Source organism: Cyprinus carpio, chromosome B4 (assembly GCF_018340385.1).
Source record: "Cyprinus carpio isolate SPL01 chromosome B4, ASM1834038v1, whole genome shotgun sequence".
Taxonomy (NCBI): domain Eukaryota; kingdom Metazoa; phylum Chordata; class Actinopteri; order Cypriniformes; family Cyprinidae; genus Cyprinus; species Cyprinus carpio.
The window spans coordinates 55,731-81,749 of NC_056600.1; the positions used below are offsets into that span (position 1 = coordinate 55,731).

General features: G+C 34.5%; 2 protein-coding genes and 1 pseudogene across 2 annotated transcripts in view; all 3 read left to right on the forward strand.

Annotated features, from left to right (window-relative positions):
* Positions 1-26,019, forward strand: part of LOC122137105 (deleted in malignant brain tumors 1 protein-like) — a 130,088-nt gene that overhangs the window by 50,530 nt on the left and 53,539 nt on the right. The gene's annotated exons all lie outside the window — the stretch shown is intronic.
* LOC109064611 lies at positions 216-11,307 on the forward strand (annotated as a pseudogene).
* Positions 16,864-26,019, forward strand: part of tmtc2a (transmembrane O-mannosyltransferase targeting cadherins 2a) — a 31,912-nt gene continuing 22,756 nt past the window's right edge. The window contains exon 1 of the mRNA XM_042721499.1: positions 16,864-17,298. Within this exon, the coding sequence (XP_042577433.1) occupies positions 17,216-17,298 (83 nt within the window). The 5' untranslated portion in view covers positions 16,864-17,215. The remainder of the gene's footprint in view (positions 17,299-26,019) is intronic.

Genomic DNA, 26,019 nt, shown 5'->3' on the forward strand with positions numbered 1-26,019 from the left:
TTGCACAATTTTTGCGTATTGTTTTAAAGGTTCCATGTTTCACGTTAACATTTAGTCATTTGTGAACAAAACGGATGTTTGTTTCTCGCGTAAAGAAAGACGCACAATAATGACGCAAGGATGGTCGCAAGGCATTACTATTCAAAATAAACACCATTTGTGTGAGGGCAACATATTCGTTTCGTCATTCAACAGAACGCACGCTGGTACACTCAACATGGCCGCGCAGTCGGTCGCTCAGAGGAATCATATCCTGATTCGACTACTTATGTCTTAAATACTGTGTCAACGGCTGCTGCTCAGCCTGCTCTCACTAAATATTCTCTCTTTTCTGTGTCCGTGAACAATGGCATTTAATGACATACCCATCGACACTTTAAAAAGAAAAATAGATGAACTTAAGCGCTTTCTCTCCATATCATTAAGTATCTCAAATGCGCACACTGTGGACTTTTACACGCGTGATGTTTGGAGCACGTTTACGTGTGTGAGTCCTGATGACGTGCTGTGTGCTGTCAGTTCCACACAAGACCGCATGAGGGCGATAGAGGGTAAGATCTGAATCTGATTTGCATTAATATATATATTATATATATATATATATTAGGGCTGGTCAAATGATAATCACGATTAATCACATCCAAAAATAAAAGTCTTGTTTACATAATATATGTGTGTATACTGTGTATATTTATTATGTTTCTATATATACTATACATATATATATATTTAGAAGAATATGTTATGTTTATATATAAAATATATTTATATATATATAATATATAATATAAATATATAATGTATATGTAAATTATTTCTAAATATATTTTTATGTGTGTGTAACAATAAATCATTTTTTTTCACCACACACACTCAATAAATAAATTTTTTTCAACAAAACCTCTCTCTATATATATAGTGATTAATCATGCAGCCCTATATATATATATAATATATATATATAATAATTTTTTTAATTTTTTTTTTTTTAGAGAAGGAAAACACTACTTGTTGGTTTTCTGCAATGCCTCAAAGTTGGTGGACATATCAGCCCGGTAGAGGGCAGCGAAAGCACACTGTTTACCAGCTCTGGGGGTTTGTATGCAGCTGGAAGATCTGATGCAGAATCTGAGACTGATGACTGGAGACACTACAGCAGGTAACTGCAGGCAGATCAGAAGCACTGAAAATCACATTTACATTCCACTGGATATTTATTGTGATTATTATGCATGTCACATTCAGGTTATTAGAAGGTCATATTTCATGCATTGTCTGTAATTCCCATAGGAGAGTCATCAGACAAAGTAGTAGCACCGGATGAGTTTATGAACTGTAAGAAGGCCCATGAGGTGCAGGCAATGTCTGAGGTTGTGGCTAGTTTGGCCAAATACTGCCGAGTCAAACAGGTAAAAATGTTACAAATGTAATTTAGTTAAAAACAAACTGAATTTAGTCTTTTTGATCATCTGTTTCTGCTTCTCAGGTGATAGATGTGGGTTCAGGGAAAGGCTACCTGTGCTCCTATCTGTCCATGCGGTTCAACCTGCAAGTGTTCGGGATCGACTCCTCCAGCACCAACACACATGGAGCTCATGAGAGGAACAGGAAACTGAAGAAGTTCTCCAAAGCTTATCAGAAACCGAACAAAGCTACTAGGAAGCAAACTCTGGACAGTGAGGATGAGAGTAAACAACACAGCAGAAACTCTGAAAACAGTGAAGGCATCAAAAACTTTATAACTGAGGAAAAGCAAAGCTTTGAGGCTCGAGCGGATAGCAGTGCTTTATCAAAACAAGTCACCAATGATTTATCTGCTTTAGATAATGCTGAAGAATGTCCATTAGACCCGAATGATTCAGATTCAGGAAGCAGCTTCCTCAGTATGATGTTTCTAGACGTCATAGAGGATGTCTCTCCCCGCGTCCACCCCAGCCAGCTGAGTCTGGAGGAAAGAGAGAAGAGGAAGAGAGAGAATCTGGAGAGGAAAGCTGGAGAAGGAAGGGGGAACATCAGAGACGACGGCCTGTTTTCCCCTCTGACCTCATATGGTCACCGCAGAAACTGAGCTCAATAATCACATAACAGAACTTGAAGAGAAGATATTATTGTACAATACAAAAAAAAAAAAAAAAAAAATAAATAATAATATTAAAATTAATAATAATTATTAATTATTCTTATTCTTCTTATTATTTTAATTTATAAAAAACCATTTATTTAAATCATTGTTTAAAAATCATTATTATTATTTATTCACTATGAATTAATTAGTAATACATTTTAGAATTATTTTAAGAAAAATAGTGTAAATATGTAAAAATAAGTAATTTTTTTGATAATAAATATTAAATTATAATAATATTCTACAATTCTAATTCTAAAAAAAAGAGCACCAGGGCAGAAAATGTGTTTAAAAAATGTACAACAGTAAATCAGTCATTTAAATTCATTGTTAAATAATAATAATTTAAATAATAATTTAAAATGTTTTAAATACATTTTGTTAAAAATAATAACAAAAGAAGCAGTATTAAATAATAATAAGAATAATAATTTATTATTCATTGTAAAATAAATCACAAGGAGAGATAATAAATAACAATGAAAACAACATTAATTAGTAACAGTAATTACTGTATTATTATTATTATTATTATTATTATTAAAATGTAATTGTAATAATAATTTTAATGACTACTACTACTACTAACAATAATAATAATATTTTAATGTATAAAACATTATTGACATGATTGTTATAATCACAGTTAAACTAATTATCATCATTATAATTAACTAATAAATTAAAGAATTTTACATGTGGTTTTTTATAATATAATATCATATCATATAATATTGTGCTTGAAATACTAAGTGGGTGCTGAAGATGTTTGTTTTTTTTATTCTATTTGAAGCATTACTTTTTTTCTGGTAAATGCACTGTGAATTCATTTCATATGACAGTCAGGATCAAATAATTGATGTACACTAAACTCATATAATAGCACTATGCTGCAATAGCTGTCCAGCTGCTGGCTCTGATTATAGAGCTGAAGTTGTACCATTGCTATTACAGCTCAGCGAGACGCCTGCGATTATCCTAATCATGTTAATTAGGTGAAATTGAGCTCAAGAATGGAGAGAGACTTGGATGTGTCTATAGCACATTATTTATGATCGATGAGAGATGGCAAACAGTCTGTGTTGATTTCACTAAATTACCCTCCATTTTTTCTTTCTCCTTCTCTCTTTTCTCTGGCTGGTACCCAGGATGCAGTTCTGGTTGGTCTGCATACGTGTGGAGATTTGGCCCCCAGCACTCTGAGGATGTTCGGGGCCAAACAGGAGCTGCGCGGTTTGCAGTGTGGGCTGCTGCTACCCTCTGGACAGACAGGGTAAAAACACACACACACACAAACAAAAACACACACAAAAAACACACACACACACACACACACAACAAACCCACGCAAAAACACTCCACACACACACACACACACACACACACACACACACGTGGGCAGATCAGTCTCTATCAGAACGGTTGAACAAGTCTTCAAACAAGACAAGCTCTGTGGAATTGCGTTTCTCTGTATAATATTTTTTTCCGGCAATGTGCAGCCCTGTACCAATATGTAGTTAAAAATAATAATAATAATAATAATAATAATAATAATAATAATAAAAGCAATAATGTATTATTAATATTATTATTATTATTATTGTTAAATGTGTTATTATTTTTATAATTGGAACAATATAATATACAATATATAATGTAATATAATTTAGTAATATAGTAAATATAATAACTGCAACAATGGTAATAAATGTATTATTAATTATAAAATTGTTAATTTTTTATAACATAATAATAATCTAAATTGTTATTTTATTTTGTGTTATTTTATAAAAAAATAATACAATGTTTTATAATAAATAATACACTGTTGTTTATTAAATAAATTACTTAATTCATTGTTTATTATAATTATTGTTATTGTTATTTTAAGTTTACTAGTCTCTAAAACAACTCCATTAGGCCCCACTGACTTTTATTGTGTGGACGAAAGCACTGACACTTTTTTCAGATTATGTTCAAAGAGAATACAGATTTGGAACAACATAAGAACACAGTTTTTATTTTTAGGTGGACTTTCTAACTTGGTGTTAGTTTTAAGAGAGCATGTGGTTTCTGTCTGCCTCTTAGACACGTTCTCTTAGAGCAGACAGTGCAGAAATGATTGGAGTGCCTACAAAATATGATATTTTGATCACATAATTACTGTGTTATGAAGCACAGCAGGGCTACAATAATATCTCAGTGTCTTTTAAAGCCCGGTGATCACATCACAGACCCTCGATTGCTGCAGGGACAGAGCTAAAACACATGAAGTGTGTGCAAAAGCTGGACTGACATCACAAACGCTCTTCCCTTCGACAGAAGTCTGTTTGATCTCACGAACTCAAGAAGAGTCAGTACAGCATGTGGCGTTTTCAGCATGATGATGTCAGTGTTTTCAGGGCTTCAGCGGCTCACTTTACAAGCACATTTGTTCTGCAGAAGAAACAAAATCTAATGAAACAAATGCAGTTTCATATGTGTCTTTTAGTCTCAAAAACCCTGTACGATTGCAGAATGCTGTGCGTTTAAATGTGGAGTGTGTCATTTTGGTGCTACTCACACCAAGATTTTGCATAGAATTTCACTTCATTGCTATGATCTTTTCATTTTGACAGTGTAATACTCTTCCACGATATCTCTTCTCAGGCCTTGCATTTGCTGACACAATTCAGAAGAGCCCCGCAATGTGTCCTACTTAAACAGAAAACAGGAAGTCCCACCCACCAACATCATTCGTTAAGCAGCCGCTAATTTACAGAACACTACATATTTAATTCCATAAACAAACATCACACACCATATTTCATTATCAAACATAAAATCAAAAATCATCAGTTTAACATCACACAGCAACTGGTCGCCTCAAGACTCAAGTTCACTCGCAATAAATCAAACGTTTTGTAATGAAATCACTGATATTGTTTTGTACACTGTCCCTCTCTCAGGCATTTTTTTACGCACAGCTCATTCTGTATCTCACACATTTTTCAGGCCTGTGCTGGACTCTGGATCCTGTTCAGTTTGGCATGGTTTAGATTAGCATGATAGCTGGAGTAAACAGTGTTTATCTGCACCGTGAATAGACCTCGAACCGCAGTGTGGGTCTTGTTTGAATGGCATGTGTTCGACAGGTTCTGTTTAGTGTTTAGTTTTAAAATGCAATAAACAACAAGTTTTCTATTTTAAAATGTAATTTATTCCTGTGATGCAAAGCTGAATTCTCAGCATCATTACTCTAGTCTTCAGTGTCACACCATCCTCAGAAATCATTCCAATATACTGTATTGCTGCTTTAGAGACATTCATTGTTATTATCAAGGTTGAAAACAGTTGGAAAACTTTTTTTTTTTTTTATTAGACAAGATTCTTTGATTAAATTTTTTTTCAAAAGAACAGCATTTATTTGAAATATCTTTCATAAAAAAAAAAATAAATTTACTAACAACCATCATCAATCATAATTAATCCCATCCTTACTCTCTGCAAGTATAATTTCTTTTAAAAAGATCTTCTGACTCTGAACATTTGAACAGTATTTGATGTTAAAACTTAAGCTGTATAGTTTTTCATCTCTGTGTTGTTTTGTGGTTGTTGCTCAGGGTGTGTTGATGGTGTGTGTGGTTTCCCTGTGAGTCAGTATCTGAAGGCTCAGGCGTGTTTCTGTGGTCGAAATGCCAGGATGTCAGCATGTCTCGTAAGTCTGCCTCACACGTCACAAATAGCTTCACGTTGCCCACGCATCTTCAACCACATCCTTTGCTTATTAGCTGATGCATGTTGCACCAGGTTTTAACTATAAATACATAATCTTTTAGGTGTTATTTTTTAAAACATAATGCCATTAAACTGAAGGTGACCATCAAACCATGAAAATGTTTTTTTAGTTATCACTACTTTTTCAATTCAAGCTTGTTTCCATTAGACTTGGCTGATGTTGGCTTTTTATTCCCCTCTCAGGCTCTGGAGAGAGTGTCTGCTGGAGGAGGGGTGAGTATTTGATTGTGTCATGTGACTCATGTCTCATATCAATATTCACTTTTTTGATTAAAACTAATTTCCCCTGCAGGATTTGCATATAAAGACTGCAAGCTCATGTGACCGAGGCTGTTTGCACAGCTGATTGTAATGTGTTGGTCAAGCTTGAATGCAGAATGCACAGCATATGCGCCTACCCATACATATCTAACTAATTCAGAAACAATCACTATTTAAATTAATATTATTCCTCCTCTAAAAAAAACTAAAAAAACAAAAGAGAATCAAGCAGTCAGCATGAACAAACTCTTTCTATCTTCTGCATGTCTGATTGTTTGGATGACATAATTGTCATGGAAAATATGACACAATCTGTTTTCAAAGTTGCCACAAATGGTACAAACATTTCAAATGAAGTAATTAAAAATATAAATAAGTAAGCAAACATAACCAAGTAAGCATGTGTTGTATAAGTAAGCAAAATCAGCTTTGAAATGAAAGAAAATGATTTGGATCGTGGTTAACTGGGTTTCTTGTCTGTTACAGCTGCCTATGGAGTCACTTTTTTATCGGGCGGTTCTTCATGTTATTTTACGAGATCACTACGATTGCTTTAAAAGGTATTTATACTAATTGTTGCCACAGCAAATCTTCATGGTCTAAAGAAACATATAACCAAATATTGGAGGTTTAGCAGTAAATTCTACTTAAGTAAAATATGTATTTAAAATTGAAAATTATTCTTTCTCTCACTCTCTCTGTATATACATATATACACATACACACTACACTTTTATTAATCTACAGCACAGATTATATAAATAGACATCTAAATACATTAATTGTATGTATTTATTATATATTTATGTATATTTTGTCAATATAAAAAAGTATAGTATATAGTTAGTATATTAGTATGTCTAATTTCTTATTTAATATTTTTTAGTAATATTATGCGTGTGTGTGTGTGTGAATTTATGTAAAATTTTATTTAATGTTATATATAGTGTTGTTGTAGTGTTATATATGTTATATTTAGTAATATTTATTAATTATATGTATTTTATATTTCTGTATATTTTTAGTCAATATAAATTCAATTAGTACATAAAAAGATTTTTTTTTAATTTAATGTTTTTTTTTTTTTAGTATTGTGTGTGTATATAATTTATTATTATAATTTGTTTTGTCCATCATATGCACCATGCTGGATTTATTTTGATATTGTGCCACATGATCTATTAATTTTAGTAGTTCAGTAGCTGAGGCTATTTTATGGCTTTTAGATACATGTAGATATTTGGAAAAAACTGCTAATTGTAGTAGTTGCAGTAAATTATAGTTTAATACAAAACCAAACAAAGTCCTGTCTTTGAAAAACAGTCTGTAAAAGCGGAAACACACACACCCCGGACCCCCTGATGAGTGACTCTCAGTCGGAAACACACGCGATGACAAATATTGAGCTCCCACACTGACGCCGTTCCTCTCCAAAAGACCAGGATCAGATATCTCATCGACAGCACTCTCACCACATCATCTGTTCATTAGACAGAAAACAACCGCCTGTCTATGTTTGAGTCGCCGGAGAGCTTTAGAAAACTAGAGGAGAGAATAAAGAGGCTCCAGATTCCCTCTAGTCCTTCCTTCCTTTTTGCGGAGGATGAGAAATGTTTATTGAGATACTTGATCGTGGCTGCAGAGTGCAGATCTGATTCAGTGCTGACTGATGCTCGTGACTCAAACCCTAAAGCCCTGTTTTCAGGTTTAATAAGCTTCTGTGAGTCAAAGCCAAACCATCAGGTTACGGTAATGGGCAAGTCAACAAAGTTCCCCCTCTACATGTGACTTACTGTCTGTACAATTAGTTTTTAAACTACATTAAAAACACTTGTGTTAGTTTGTTTTTGTTATGATACATTTTTGAAGTATTTGATGGGTATTTTATTTTCTGTTGACAGTGAGAAACGTGTTGGGAACGTGTACTCCAAAGCCTCGTCGTTTGTGGACTATGTCAGACGAGCACTTAGGAAACTGGATCTGGATGACACCAAAGTATGTGTTATGTTATGTCCAAGACAAATTTCCCTAGGGGCAAATAAAGTACTCCTAAGTAATAACCAAAAGTTCTCACATCACATTGAATGTTTTTTTCAATCAGCCCACTGCATCTGAATTACACCACATTGAAGCTAATGAGATGAACAGACTAAAATATGTTTGACACGTAGTGAAATATAGGAGCAGATAGCAGGAGGCAATTAAAAAGGCTTTTCACCAGGCCTAGGGCACATCTGCAGCATTCTGTTGAACAGAAACAGAAAAATATACTGTATTGTTTTATATAAATATATAATATTTACATTTTTAATAATTGAAATTACTTTTTTTAATATTAATTTATTTATTTGAGTCCTGTAATAACAAAGCTGAATTATATGAAGTCTTCCGAGTCACATGATCTTTTAGAAATCATTCAGATATGATTGTTTTATTTTGCTAATATATGTTTGTGTGTGTGTATGTGTGTTACTAGTCAAAAGTACAGAGTATGTAATAGATGTATTTTATTATATATATTATATATAAGTGTGTGTAATATATTTTTTCATTTAATATAAAATCTTGTTTTTGAAATTAAAACACTTTTATTTTTATTTTGCAATTAATAAAACAGTAATGATAACAATACTTGTTATAATTCTGTTAAACAGTACAAAATATTTTATTAAAATAATACGACATTCATGTATAAAATATTTGCAATATTTTTATTACTTTTTATTTTGCAATATATGTGTATTTGTGAGTAAATTATAAATTATTTAAATATATTTAAAAAAAAATATAATACATATAAAATATATTTTTTTATATCAATTTTTTTTTTATATAAAAATGTTATATACACTAAAAAAATTTTAGTCTACAGAAATGCATTCGTGTTTTAGATCCTGGTTGGTGAATAGAACATCATCTTATTCCTTTATTTCTTTAAAATCCATTTTTTTCATATCTCTTGTTGTCTGCAGCTATCTGACGGTGACATCCAGAGCTATCATGAACACTACAGTCCCAGAATGAATGAGATGGTGGCTTTTAACATGGTGAGCATGACAGAGAAACGTGCCATTTATTTTCATCACTAACTCTATACCTGCCTCATGCTGGTTTTCGTCTTCCACAGTTGAAGGTAATTTTGGCTCCGTGTATCGAGGGTCTCATCCTCCTCGACCGACTTTGCTACTTGAAAGAGCAGGTAACAAACCAATTGTCAGAACAGATAACAGTAACACTACATTTTACCATCAAATGTATTTACTCCTTAGATTTGTGCTTGTAAAGATATTTAATCCTCATATAATTAGAGAACTGGGAGGGGATTTTGTTTCAGGGTTTACTTCAGGACCACATCACAGATTTCCCAAGTCAACAACTTATTCTCACAACATATATACCAGCAGATTTAGCCACATGTAGCAGATCCAAAAACTGGTTTCCAACTTACAGGAGTTCAGAGGTTTTGAGTTACATGTCCATTTCCTTCTTGCCCACCAGGCTTTGAACATAAAACCTCAAACCTCCTTGCGACGACAGTCAGGAGTGTCAGACTCAGCCGTCTTTGAAGAGCGTTAGACTGAAAATTTAGGGCATGACAAAATCATTTTGTTTATACCCACAAAACAGTGACTGCAAGTTTCTGTGGGATCAATTTCCACATGATCTTACAGGGGTCACTTATCAGTCATGTAATGTAAAGCGAGTAAAACCTCCCCAATGTCAGATCTATCTTTTCTACAGAGGTCTGTGATTTGTGCACGTCGGACATTAAGGGGCTTGGCAACATGATAGGGTTTATCAGTGACGACTCTGTGAACTCCACATTGAAATCAGAGTCCGCTTTACAGTTTGGCCTGTGGAGGGTTTTGTTATGTATAAACCATTTCATAACACGGTACTCTGGGTGTGCTGCCAAGTATATTAATGTGCTTTGGTCAGTGATTATGGAAAGCTGTAATACGGATTTTGGATTGAAACAAGCTGTGCTCAGTTATGCTGATTATTTTGATCAGGTCCAAATAAATTATGGTTCATCTAAAATAATATATCCTGTGTGTGTGTGTGTGCGTGTGTGAGTGTGTGTGTGTGTGTGTGTGTGTGTGTGTGTGTATATATATATATATGTATATATGAATCAGAAACAAAATATACTGAACTTATGATCCGATTGTTTTTAGTGAATCAAAACCATACAACATGACCAGGTAGATTGATTCCTGAATGAACGATTCTTATGATTATGTTCTTTTCAAGGAATCAGAAACAAAGAACATGAACAGTGTAGTCTGATTCCCGAACAAATTATTCAGTGTTCCAATCCTGACAAATGGCCCTCGTGAGTTAGTTATTTTAAGTGAGTGAAAAACATACAACGCGACCAGTCTGATTCCCAAACAAGTGATTCTTTTGAACCGCTCTTGTTAGTAAATTAGAAATATACAGCATTACCAGTGTACCGATTCCTGACAAACTCTTATGAGTTGGTTCTTTTTATTGAACCAAAAACAGACAGCTTGAACAGTTTAGTCCATTCATGAACAATTGATTCTTATGAGTCAGTTCTTTTTAGTCAAATAAAAAACAAACCAATACAGTGTAAACAGTGTAAACAGTGTAAACTCTTAAACAAATGATCTCAAAGCATTGCAAAGTCATCATGAGCCTTGATTCATGCTGAGAAAGCCTAACATGCATGAAGATTTATGCCTTAAATATTAAATAAAAATGTTAATAAATACATATTGAAAGCTACATCATTGCATTTGGATTTCAGCCTTTCACATGTCTGCATTTAAAAAGTCTCTTTTCTTTCAGGACAATGTGTCTCATTCTGCGCTGGTTCAGCTCTTTGACCCTCTCCAGTCCCCGAGATGTTATGCAGTTGTTGGTATAAAGGAATCTACAGTTTGAAGACCAAAGCTATAGCCCTGCTGTTTAGTGTAATTTATTGATTTAATTTTCATTTATTCTTTTGGTAAAACTTTGTTTTTATTTTTTTATATTATTAATTTTGTTTTTAAAGTCAAAATCAAATTAACTCTTGCCAATTTTTCAAACAACAATAAAAATGCCTTTTTATTTATGTAATGATATAAAATATAAATTGTGTGTTGTTCACAGTAAATTAAAAGCGTTTTTTCATTCCGGCTGCTCCAAAGACCTGGCTGTATTAGTTTCCGGATCGGTTCAGTTATATGATGCATAACGGTTCGGTCTGCAGCTTAAAGCGGAAAGTTATAGTGATCATTGTGATGAAGAACGTTGCTTTTAGTGTTCATTAGTCTGACTGGTTTATAAATCAGCCTTAGCCTTAACTGAGCCACACGAGGACATCAGTCACACTTGAGACGTCTTGTGCTTCCACATATTTAACACACCATTAATATTAACCAGGCATTGAGCTCTTCATTATTTTCAGACCATTCCCCACAGACCATTATTCTCCTGTCTTATGTTTTAGTTAATATTCATAAATGAAACACCTCGAGGTAGATTTTGTCTTAACCTGATTGATCTTCAGTGTATTTTTGCTTGATTAAGACCCCTTCAAGAACTCATAGCACTTAAGGCAAAATAGTTTGTTTCTTGTGCATTTGTTTTACTTTATCATACTACTATATTTGGTGTTACTATTTATGTGTTTGCTTCTTTATTAAGAGGGAATATGACTTTATACAGCTCCAAGAGAGAATTCAAAGCCACCAGTTCTAACTGCAAGGAGTTTATTGATGATTATTCACAGTGACCTGTCATACTTGTTCAGCAATATGGTTCCATACAGTATGTGATAATTATGCAGTTTCAAGTAGCACAAGTGGTTAGTAAAGTTTTGTCGAAAGATTAACAAATCACTGTGACTGGCTGATTTGTTTTCTTTTTTTAGACTGCAGTGAATTAATATTGTCATCATAGTAATTATAAGTCATTATTTATTGAATGCAAGCAGTTGAGGAAGAAAGTAGGCCACATATCTGAGTTTAAATACACCATTCCTGCTTCTAATGATTTTTCCTTCTCTAACAACACTACATCCATTTATCATGGTACCACTTGACCAGAACAAAGCCAGCTCTGCCATTATTTCTGAAAAAAATAGACGCCATTAGTGTGTCTGTGTGGAGATAAGCATGGCTACACACTGATACTGCAGCTTGAACTTCACTGAGTTTGTTGGTGCCAGTCTAATGCTTCGCCAGTAAGAGTCCGTTGACCAGTCACATATGTTTCCCTCATGAATTCATCTTCCAGCGGATGTATTGTGGCATATCCTGTTCTGTGTCTAAATCAGAGAAAGGAAAAGCTTCAGGATAATGATATGATGCACTCCATAACATCTCTCCCCGTGACAGAAATAGCAAAGCAATGGGAAACCAGCTTACTCACTCCCTTATTTCCTGAAATTTAGCTTTTTTTTTGTTTTTTTGCATGCAAAGGAGGCGGAGGAAATGCTTCTCTATCGTCACCAAGAATGTCCAGCTCCACTTTGAACAAAACAAGTTTCATTTTTAGTACATCATCAAAAACATAAGAATTTGTTTTCTTCTCCTAAAGCAGAAACAGTCGACTGATTTGTTTGCTTGTGAGGAGAATCATTTTTCACTTCACAAAACAGCTGCTGTCCCCTGAAGTTTTGTGGTCAATAACCATGGGTGTGTTTCACTGACTTAATGACTTCAGGATATAAATAACACATTTACCAAAGATGTAAGATGGCAAGAAAATGATAACATTTGTTGAACTCTTATGGTGGGTTCAGACAAAACTTGTTTTTTCATTCATCTGCTGCTTTTAATTCGGTTTTCTATATAGATGTGTTAGTAGAATGGAAAAAAGGCATTAAGATGTGTTCTTTTTAAAGTCGAGCTTCTTAACTTGAGTGCCATTTTTTCCAAGAGTGCCAAGATGTGTTAAGACGCGAGGCATGAGTGCAACCAAAACATCTTTCTAATGAATTATTTTCTAATAAAACAATGGGAAAGCAGTGCAATGGAATGAAAAATGGTTTCTTGGGACCGATTTATATAGAAGAAATTTTTCGTGAAACACATGTGAGTGGAATGTGAAAAAAGTAAGGTCTCATTTTTTAAAAAATTTAATCAACCAAAACAAACTAAAAAAAAAATCTATCTTACAAACAAGAAGGTGGTGATTGCATTTACATTGTACAAAAATGTACAATGAGACTGTAAGAATTCATACATCAAAACATAAAATAGTTACAAATTGCTATGAGAAAACATATTTTAAATTAAGCAGCGTGTTTTCAGAATGCAGTGTCATGCATTGTTTTAACAAGGTGGCAATTTCGTATGAATTTGCACAATGTGATTCGTACGGAATGTCAGTGGGGCAAAAGCAGATCATACAAAAACTTACAAGAATATTGTACAAATTCATACAAATAATTCACTAAAATGTAATATTGTTACAAATTGATATGAGAAAACGTATTTTAACTTGAGTGACATGTTTTTACAATGCAGTGCCGGGCGCTACTTAAAATTGTACAATGTGTACAAACTATCAACCAATTTGCCAAAACATTAAATAATTACAAATTATCATATTTTTGAATTTGAGTGCCTTGTTGCAAGGAGCAGTGTTTAAATGGAAAACAGCATTCCGCAAGGCAACGTCCCCTTAAATTCAACTGTCTTGCTTTTTTAAACACAAGTACGTGTTTTATGTGAACGTCCCCTTAAATTCAACTTTAGTGTGAAAGATTATACATTGATTGAATATATACTCCCAAAATGCATTTTTTTTTTTTTTTTTTTTTTTTTTTTTTTTTTTTTTTCTGTTTTAGCTATGTGGACATCCAGTCCCTGGCAGGTCTTGTGTGACAATGAGATGAAAAGGGAAACGGAGGGAAAAGTCAATGGGGAGCCATTTAAGCTTCCGGTCAGCGGAGGAAACAGGGAGGAACCGCACAATACTCCTTATCATGCATCAGTTCTTTAATAGGGAACTGCATGGGAAAAGAAGAAGTAGAGGGGAGAGTGAGAGCGAAGGGAATTGGAAGGAAAGAGAGGTGCGCTTTATCTTTTCATCAGCGATTCAAAGGGACTAAACAGGATGCACAGATGGAAAATATTCTGTTATTATTTCTCTCTCTCTTTCAATCTCGTCTTTATTTCTCCCTCACACGCAAAAAATATGCCAATCTCATCTACAATGACGCATGATGAGCTCCATCTGAAAATAATCAGCTTCTTTTTTGCCTCACTGTCTGAAGTGTTAACAGCATTTTAGGGAACAAATTCATGTCTGGCTGAAAGACGTACATGAATAAAATGTCTTCAAGTTCTGTTATTTCACTCTCTCACTGTATGCTGTGTGCACCATGGGCCTCAATACAAATTTAATTGTAAAAGTCAGTGATATATATATTTTTTTCAGTTGGGGATGAAAATGTAAAGAAGTTCTCATAATGCATTTTCTATCACAAATTGGATGGCGATGTTTGAGATTAAAATGTTTTGCCCTGAAAACATTTTTTATATAAATATATATTCTGACTGCCTTTATTGAGTTGGGCTTCATGGAAAATATTATAAAATCACTCATTAGACAAGCAGTATTTTACTGATAGGTAAACATGGCAAATTTCTAATATATAAACATATGGAGTCTTTATGTCAGAACTAAGACACTTGTTTTATCAACTGTTCGATATTCTGTGGATCCTCTGCAGTGAATGGGTGCCGTCAGAATGAGAGTTCAGACAGACGATAAGAATGTAACAGAAACATAAGAAGCATGACAATAATCCATAAGCAATCCACAAGACTAATAATGTCTTGTGAAGTGAAAAGCTGCATGTTTATAAGACAAACAAATCCATTATTATGAAGTTTTTAACTTCAAACCGTTGCTTCCGTCTTTTCTTACAAACATGCAGGATGTCCCTGGGGTTGAGGAAGTTTTAGGCAGATTTTCATTTTTGGGTGAACTACTCCTTTAACTGATTTGTGGAATTATGTTATGGAAAAACTAATGAGGTGTTTGTAATAATATTTTGTCTATATCAGATCATTGTTGATATTATTGTTTGATTTAGAGCATTGCAGTTCAAACACAGGCCTGACATGAAATATGAAAATGTCAAATACCAGTTTTTGTAATCAAAAAGAAAGGATGAAAAACCAAACAAACATATGAATAACAATGCCAAGTCAAGACTTCAATCAGTTTCCATCTGAAATGTTCTTTTAATCAGCATAAAACATAAGTTTGGTGCTATTTATTATTTGAATACAATGATCCCAGTGAGTTTTTGTGCTGGTCTAAATCAAGCAGGTGCTATTTTGGAGCAGGAGTGTTCCAGACTGTGGCACTGCCCATCATGACTGTTTCCTGTTTGATATTTATCAGCTGTGATGAAAAGGTCTTTCCTAAATAAAATAAGAATAAAATAAAATAGAATTATTTATACAACAGGAACTCTGAAAAAGAAAACGAGACACATCATACAGTCCTCATCAGACTTGTTTTTCATTCAAAGGTAATAAAGATTTCAAAATTTGACATTAAAATATGTTAATATTGATAAGAATATAATGAATTTTGTATTTGTATTTTTTATTATATTATTTAATTGTATTATTTGCATTTTAAAATGTCCCTAGAAATTAGCCTAACATACCTGCAACAAGTTACAAACCATTTTTTGGTAATTTATTGTGATTATAATTTTGTGAAATCGCTGTTTCATTGTCCTGTTGCATTTTTTAAAAAATGGTACACTATTCAGATTGACATCTATTCTATCTGACTGTTTGTATCCGCAGCAGAATGCAGCACTGATAGGGTCAGAGCTCGTGTTGATCCCTGAAAACAGCAGTTGTCCTCCCAGTGGGGTTGATGGTCAAGGGTCAACAGCTTGAGGTCAGCAGGGTGGAGCAGGAGTGGAGTGACTACACTGGTGTACAAATGATCTCTCGCTCTTGTTCCTGTGTTTGACTCATGCGGATTCACACATGCACTGAACAGGTTTTGCCCCAGCTGCTCCTCAGTGGGGACTTTCAGAGATCCACATGCAAAAAGCACAAATCACCGCAGGGTGCAAAAATCAAATTCATCATCTACTTCCTTCAAAGCAGATTATTATTATGGAGAAAAAGCAAACAAACAACAACAATACTTTTTTCTTTGAAATTCTGAGAATAAAAGTCTGAATTGTGAAATATAAAGTTGCTAAAGTTGTTTTTTTTTTTTTTTCGTGGCAGGAAAGAGAAAAAAAACAGAATTGCAAGATGTGAACAGAATTCTGAGGGAAAAAAAGTCAGAAATGCGAGATATAGTCTATATGGGATGTAAATTCAGAACTGAGAATAGAAAAGTAAAAATGCTGATTTTATATTTTGCAATACTGACTTTTTTACTCTCAGAAGTGGGGAAACATAGTTTGAATTGTGAGATATAAACTCAGAATTGCAAGAAAAAAGTGGCAATTACATTTGTTTGTTTGTTTGTTTATTTATTTATTTATTTATTTTTAAATTTTTTTTTATTTTATTCAGGCTAAAACGGGCTTCCATGATGATGTGATATTTCACAGAATGGATCTTAATATTCATTTATTTATTTGTTTATTATTTACTTACAAGTTGTTCAAAACAAATGTTAATGCTGCAAACCAAAGCAACTGCACTTTATTATGGTCAAGCTCTAAATCAATTTAACAGAGCACAAGGGTGCTGATGCGTCTCTTGTGAATTGATTTGTGCGCATGCGCGGCGTTTCCAAATATCACACGCGTGTTGTGTGTTTGATAGGAGGGTGTTACTGCAACGGGATGTTTCACTACGGCTTTCTGGAAGAAGAGCAGCCGAATACTCTCCGTTCATTAGCGAAAGCACACAATACGAGCAGATATGTGGGCTGAATCCACAGCCTTGGACTGAGAATGGGTTAGACGAGCGATGCTTGTGTTTGAAACTCTTCCCATCTCGCAGCGGGAGCAAAACAATGAGGACAACAGCAAACAGAGACGGGGACTGATCACAGTCATTCATTCCTGGACTTTCTTTTCACCTCTTTGTCGTTGAGATGATAGTGGAGCTGGTGTGCAGCGCGGTGGCTCTGCTCCTCTATATGAACACACTGAGCGCTGATTTCTGCTACGATGACAGGTACAGTCCTCCATCACTTCACCTTAACAGTTAAGCACAATAATGACAGGTGTGTTCAGTTAAATGTGCTCTTATTCACACAGATAAAATAATCTGTATGTTTATTGTTTGTTAGAATAACGCATATAACTTTATGAAAACGGCTTTAGTTACAAAATGTATCAATCTTACTAAATTTATTTGCACATGGGAAACGTTTTGTAAATTGTAAGTTAGATTAAAAGGGATTAAAACATGTTGGTTATTTTAATTTGTTTGTTTCATTTATTCATTTTTTTGTTTGTTTATGACACTTGCAATATATCTAAGAAACATTCATATTGTGACACATCTGGTCGATTTTATTGTTTGTCGTTTTATATTTGTTCATTGTTTAGTGTGGACTGTATATGCGGGCGCCTCTCCATTGAGGAGATGCCAGTACGGGAAATCGGGGCTAGTTGTCACATCTTCACTACAGTGAATATTTTACAATTTAGATTAGATTATTTTAATTAGCATGAAATAAAAAAGATAGCCTATTGTGCAAACATGTATTGTTAACAACATGTAAAATATGTGACAACTTGCCCCAAGTGATTCAAACACTGCAAATGTATATTTTTCTAAATTAAACACACCCAATTCAGCTCATTAGTTCATTTAGTAGACTTAAGGGCCTGAAACAGATGTGGAAGGAAATATCCAAAATGTGCACTGCTGGATCATGGTTGGGAAACAGACTGATCTAAAGCATATTTACTGAGATATAATCTCTGTGACAACTAGCCTATCCCACATTTGACTGTGTGACAGGCCTGCTGTTACTGTCTTTCTCATCATTACATTAATGCTTTTTTTTTTTCTTCTGGGAAATTGATTAAAACCATTTCAGCCTGCTTTGCGAGACACAACCATGGGCAACTTTTGTGGGTTTACTGCAGGGAAATGACCCATGAAATGATGGGTTTAGTGTAGTAGCCAATGCAGAAGGAAAGTGATAATTTGTGTAAACATCTCCAGCTGCTTCTGATTCTATTAAGATTAATTTATAGACTCCCAGGTGGAACCTAATCAGGCTTTAAAGATCATTTCAAAGACCCATTTGGGCACATCAGTGTCCATGCCATAACTATTTCAATATATCAGCATCAACAAATTGACCTCCAACTTGCCAATTAAATGTAAATCATTGATTTTCAATTGGTCAAATATTTAAATCTGATCTGCTGATCTACTCTGTGTTGACAGACAAAATTTCATGGGTGAAATCCAGTCATTCCAATAGGAATCCATGTGATTGGGAGTTTTGAGTGAGAGCAAAAAAGTCCCCATGCATATTTCGCTCATGCTCAAGTTGGTCATGACCAATTGAGAGCTGCTTAATTTGAAACCGGTGGACAATGGACCTTTAGTGCACAAAATTCTACAGAAATTTCACTGATGAGACTGCAGCTTTTAGCTCTAAATAGTTGTCTGTAGGAGTGATGCAAATAGTTTCACACACTGCGTTTAAATGTTAAATCACGACCCGTGACCTTTAATTTTCAGATGAGACCCAGTGTTAATTTAAACCCAAGAGATGCACAGATGCATGCATCCTTCTCTGTCCCCCTTGAGTGACCACAGATACCCAATCAGTACACTGACCTTCCAGAGTCATTCATCAAGTCGACCTTCTCACATAAAGGTCAACAGTCTTGCGTCCTTCACCCGTTCCCCGGGGTTTAAGTTGCTTTGATTTATGTGGTTGTGTGCACAAGGCATAATCAAAGAACCTGGCGATTGGTTTTCTGTGATTCCCGTCTCGACTCCTGGGACTGGTTTCTGTCTCTGACTGTGGTCATGCATCAGCTGTTGAAGTGCGGTTGCAATCCTAGGCTTCCAGAGCTCTGGAATACCGCGCTCTGTCTCTGTTTTCTTAATCACGTCAAGTGTTTTTCCTTGGAACGGTATGGAGGCTTGTCCACACTCCATGCGCCAATGGTAATATCAATAAAAAAGCGAATAAAGCATTCTTGGTATGAAATGCGCAACTTGACTGAAGGTAGAAGACGTCAGCCAGTGTTAATCCTACTGGGGGAAATTTATTTTTACATGTCTTGAGAGCGATGTTTGAGAGCCGGCATGTGATCTTGTGCCAATTGTGCTGTTCTAAAGCATTTTCCATGGTTCTGACTGAGAGTTATACATGGTTTTTGCCCTCTGGATGAGTTTCACGTTGCTTGCAGAGATAAAATCTTGCTGTTTGTTTTGAATGCTAGAGTTTTATTAGTGAAGAGACTTCCAGAGGATGTTGTTTGCTGATTAGCTCAGGTTGCAGAGGACATGTTTCCCCCAATAATTCAGTGGAATATTACGCTTGTAGAGCAGTTGTTTCTTAAATAATACAGTGGTTGCAATTGACACTTGGTACTGTAAGACATCAGCAGTCTTGCATTGTAAAAAATCAAACGGACTTGTAGTCAAACAAAAGATTTGCATACGAAATAAGGTTTTTAATTCAACCCAGTCATATACTGCTGCCCACTTTTTTTCATTCTTCATGTTTTGTTCATCTGTAACAGTCCTTAAACATGACCCTAGAAATGTGAAATGGGCCTCAAGGGGGATTTACAAAGAAAACATCCATCTCTTTTCCAGCTGTGTGGCGAAATGCATGCTTAACAAGTTGTCTTGTGTAATGCTGTGAAGTTACTTTTGCTGTAACTTTGATATCTCCTGCAAATAAGCAGGGAATGTTTTGTCTTTGTTTCACTAAGTATTTTGCAGTATCTCAATTGTTGCTTTCGGTTTGATTGTTATCTGGTGCACATGTGTGTTTTATCAATGGAGAGACTATATAGCACTTTGTGGCTTTTAGGAGGAGTGTTTCATTATGCGCCTTTGTGTGTATTGTTATTGATAGATTGTGTCAAAAAAAAAAAAAAAAAGTACACTCTAAGCTTTATCACCGTATGTGTGGTCTTGACAGATGTACAGATTATAAATAATTAAATTGCAATTCTATGCTTATATGAAATATTTATACTGCATTTTGGTCACAATGATTATTTTGTTTCACTCTCTAATATTCATAATGATTGACACCTGTTTTGTTACCCATAAAGATTTTACATAATTCTTAAAGTAAAATATCACACATTTGTCATCCACAAAAATATAACAAAATACATAAGTGGTCTGTTGTCTTCATGACGTTATCCCTTGCTATTACAGGCCTTAATATTAGTTGGCAACAGACCATTTATTTTAGCAATTCATTTGTTCTAGACATGCTCTCATGCCTTTTAAAATGTCAGACTGTTATTTTATTAAAGCTCTTGGGGTTTTAGGACAAAGAGTTTTCCTGAAATTGCTTTTTTATCGATTTGGAAGTAGATATGTGGTCATTGGTGGCCTGGGAAAGAATTCAAATCAACATAATGAATTTTCAGTATATGCATTTCTCCAATCCATATTGCAATAATCGATCATCTTACGCCATATTATAATTCATTTTAAATGTATTTTAAATATATTTGTATTTTTCAAAAATGTATTAAAAAATAATTAGTGCTGTCAAATGATAAATCGTGATTAATCACATCCAAATTAAAATTTTTCGTTTACATAATGTATGTGTGTGTATTTAATTATTTATATATATAAATACACACACATACATGTATATTTCAGAAAAATATGTTGTTTGAATATTAAATATTTATATTTACAGTATGTGTATTACATGAATTATAGTGTATACAGTGTATTTATGTAAGAAAGTTCTGTAACAAGGTATACATGGGGTAGGGTTAGGTTTAGGGGAAGGTTCAGGGTAATAATAATAATAGTTATTGTATTTATATATTACATAGTATGTACATTATACAGCCATACAATACAGTGCACCAAACATTTTTATATATAAACAAATTATATGAATTTAAATGGATACGAAATACATAATCGTTTCAAATATGCAATTAAAATAATAATACTATTTATATATATATATTACAAATAATTATACATACACACACACATATATATTGTAAACATATATTTATTTTGGATGTGATATTGCGATTAATCGTTTGACAGCATAAAATAATATATTATATATATATATATATTTATTATAGATATTATATTTATTTATTTATTTATTATTATTATTATTATTATTATTATTATTATTTTTTTTTTATTTTTTTTAATGTGTAGTTAATCCACATCAGTCTACACACACTTTATCTCATTACAGTTAGAGGCTGCTGGACTTTATAACAGATCAATGCAATCACATTACTTTGCAGCTTTTGTCACACCCTGTTAGTATCTTCAGTCTTTTTTCCATTAAACCTGTTACAATCCCAAATATCCACATTGGCACTAGAACATTTAGCACTTTTTTAAAACTCTTCTAACCGAACCGCTGTCATTCAGCTCTGACTGCTGTGGGACGCAACATGAGCGATGCAGTGAAGAGTGACTGATTTAAAGAGGGTAATCTGAGATGTTTGGAGGCTGAAGAGAGCGCTTAAACCACACAACCCAGACAAGTACAGCACAGAAATGATATATTTTATGAAGTAGAGGCAGATGGGCTTCATCAAAAGTACCAAAATGAATTTTAAAATCATTATGAGTGGTTATAGTGAGCCAGAGGCAAAGTGAAGGAGATGCAGAGCGAATGAGTGACTGAAAGGTTTGATTTGCTGCCAGTGGAAATGGTTGCACTTTAAAACACTCCGCATATTCCCCTCATCCCCTAATGTGCTGTATTATTCCACCAGTGTAGAACACATGTAAGTTTTTAAGTTCAAACCTACCATCCCTATTGATTTATGCACATTCTATGGGAGTCTGTGTCGATGTGATGCTGTGTGTTGGGGGTTGATGCCTTGATTACTTGCAGATTTGCACTGGTTATCCTTCTGTGGCCAGCTTTGAGGAGCTGTCAGCCAACTCTGCACATTTGAACATTGTCTGAATCCATGATCAGGGTGAAACCCCATATGTACCGGCCAGTGTACACCAGCCTCCCAATGGAGGATCATCTACAGGCAGAGTTAAGAGTAGAGTTTCTTGAAAGAGCGTACTAGCCAGTGTTGCAACAAAGATAATGTCGCCTTTATTGAGCTGTACTGAGCTCGACTAGCATTGGTTTATATACCACCAAGGGATCTGACCCTTTGTACCCAGAAACATCAAATAAATGGTTCTTTTAACAGAAAAGGACACTAGTTTTGTTCAAACGTGAGTGGATGGAGCAGAAATGTAATGCAGTAGAATATGCGATTACAATAAGATTCTCTATAGTTTTCCACTATGTGCCTGAATCATTCATGGTATCACATCAAGCAGAATTTTATTGTGTCTATGGACTCTAGACTCTGACAGCTCCCATCAGTGCCACTATGAAGTAACTTTTGGAAACATGAACCCCCTTACGTTCCCTCACCGAAGTGGTACCAGTTCAGGTCTGGATCAAAGGGTTCAGCAGAGCGGTCTTTGAGTTATGAAGTGTTCACACATGATGAAAACCTCAGTCCTGAGGTCTTGCAGAGTTGAGGCATAACTTCCCATCCAGGTTAATGTTTCACAGACCTCAGAATATGGTTGAAGATATTTTAAATACATAAGATAAAACAAATAAACCATTTTAAAAATATTATCCATTCAGCCTTTCCAAAAGTTTGCAGAGTTCATGGCCTTTATATGGCTCGTGGTTTTTGTGGGTCTTGTAGAGTCTGTCTGCTCGGGTCCCCAAATTGGACTGAGTTAGGCTTATACTGATTTTTATTTATTTATTTATTTATTGACTTCTTATTGACTTTCAGTAGGCTGTTGGTTTTAGTCTTCATCCCTTACATTACTAATATAACACCACACTGCTATATTAATTTTACTTATTTCTTTTGCTTCTTGTTTCTAATATCACACTGCATTATTAATTTACTTTAGTTACTTATTTAATTACATACCACCTTTATTTATTTTTAATTTTTAATTTGAAAATGACTTTTTTCATTAGGCTGTTGGTTTTAGATTTCGTCTCTCTCACATTACTAATAAACCATCACACTGCATCATTTATTTACTTAATTTTTTATGTACTTTAGTTATTTATCCACATACTACTTTATTAATTTGTTTATTTGAAAATTGCTTTGGTTTTTTCATTACTTTAGCATCACACTGCGTCATTTTTTTTGGTTTGTTTTATTTACTTTATTCATTTGTTTAGGTACTTATTTACTTACTACTTTATTTATTTGAATGTTACTAATTTTGAAAGGCATTTTGTTTTAGTTTTCAATCCTTACATTTCTAATAGCACCACATTGTACCATCTGTCTATGATTTAAACACACCACAGTTTATCAGAAACTACATTGTTCTATGATAATGCTGAATCAGCTTTCGGGTTAAAGTTTTATTCATTCATTTCCCAACAACAATAAAATCAACTTGGCTGTAAGTTATACCATCACTATATGAGTCAGCAGTTTCACTGGATCAGACGATCTCTTCCTGGGTGGTTCATTGGTCAGATTTGAGAGATTGTTTAAATCGGATCGTCCGGCACTGATTAAAAAGTTGTATTCTATTCAATTTGTTTATATTGCAGAGCTTATTTATAAGTTCAGTTTTGTTCTTTTTTTTGCAAACTGCCATATCTAAGTTTTGTCTTCATAATGTTTTCCACCAATGATGATAACCTCGGGCTGAGGGACCACACACACAGCGATTATGAGCTCTATCTGCACTGGTGTCACATTGCACTGGCATCTGCCTTCTCCCACAAACACATAGGTGGGCATAAAAACTCGCCACAGTAGGGGGAAATTCAAACCCTCACAAGCCCCCACAGATTACACACACATTCGTAGCTGTTTGCTGTCTGTGTGATCAATGACGATTGTGTATCATCTTTCGGCAGCTCCTGCTCTCAGCACTCTCTGCCTCCTCCCGTCTTTGTCTTCCTCTGTCTTTTGTTCTCTTCTCTCTCAAACGCTTCCTCACCAGCCTCGTGCCGTTTTGGAATCGGGGAGCACACAAAAAAGAAATCCTCCATTCTCGATGTCAGTTCTGTGCATCTGACTGACAAATCCTCAAATGAATTGATGCCTTCTGCTCAGGTAGAGATGACAATCATAATCCGGTTGAGCTCAGAGAGAGTGTGTGTGGATATAAAGGGGATCCATCAACATGGTGTCATGCCGTGATAATTGGGCGGCTTGGTTGACAGGTTAATCACGGGGTGATCATGGTTCATGTGGAGCATGTGGTCCTGGTCATCTGTTAGGAGGGAGTCAACTGAATCAAATCCCAAGCCTTGTTAAACGCTGCTGGTTGTTTCTTGTATTGATCTTCTTTAATCTTGGTGCTGTTTTACTGGCAGGACCAAAGATAAACCGTCCAAGACCACCAGTGAAAATGCTTCTGTTTTGCATTTGTCTAGTTTAATACAGTTTTTCCATTACAAACTTTGGGCAGTGTCACGGTCCATGTCACAAATGTTATTAGTGACCTATAATGCAGAATCGAATGTATTTTTCATTAATTTGATGCCACAGTGTTTTACATTTGTCAAAATCCTGAAACTTTATTTCCCTGATTTGAATTGGATTATGAATCCCATATTTCAATGAGGATTCAGACTTTTGGATACCTCTGTAAATAATGTCTTGCATAACCTTTTAAAGATGCAAATAGTGAACAAAATAAATTACATACATTTTAATTTGAACATGTTAAATAAAGTGTTCCGATTGATTGTTTTGTGCAAAAAAATAAAATAAAAAACAATCTTAAATTATGTAAAGTATGAGTTTTTCATTTTTTTTTTTTGTCAGCTTTGTTTGTTGTAATAAACAAAAACGATTTAGAAAAAATTCTTTAAATGGTTTTTGTTCTTCATTTCCACTGTAGTAGTTTTGCTTTTTTATAAAAATAAAATAAAATAAATCAAGCTGCAAAATAAATTAATTCAAAGAAATAAAATGTGCACATATGACCAGTTATAAATGAAACCGTGTTTGAGTTTTGAAGTCTGTTAGAGTTTTGCCCTTTTTTTCCATCTTGATCTGTGCTAATGGTTCTCTGTGCTTGACATTATTCATGCGCATTCTGACAAAGCTACCTGCAACCTAATGAGGGCCTCTAATTATGCCTTCCTGGATGGATTTTATAAATTACTTGAAATGTCACATCTCCATGCCCAGCTGCTTTATGAGTTCAATAGAGATTCATTAGGCCGTGTCACAGAGCGTGGCGGCAAAGTCCATCATTGCGTCTAGTCTATTCAGCCAAATTCTCCACACTCTTAAGCTCAAATGCATTTCAAGGTAATTACTCCTGCTTCAAAAGGCACATCGTTTTTGAATGCCTTATTCGAGGGGATGTTTTTATAGCTTCTCACTTCGTAAAAAGAAAAGCAAACAAGTCGAGAAGGAAATGTAAGGATTTTAAAAGGCCCTCTGCTATATTTCTCACACCTGTAACCCTCTAGCTCTGAGCCATTAATGCGTTTCCTATTATATAGACCTACAGTACTTTTTTTTGTGATTATGGATATTCCAAAGAACAAAGAAAGCATCTAAAAATTCCCATATCCAAGTAACCTTCCCCGAGGGAAAGCTGCAGCTTTATCGTTTTATACATATGACCTGTATTACATCACTCAGCCTACATTATCTTAATGATATACTGTGTGTGTAGGGAGGGGGCGATGTCTAATGCTTTGTGTTT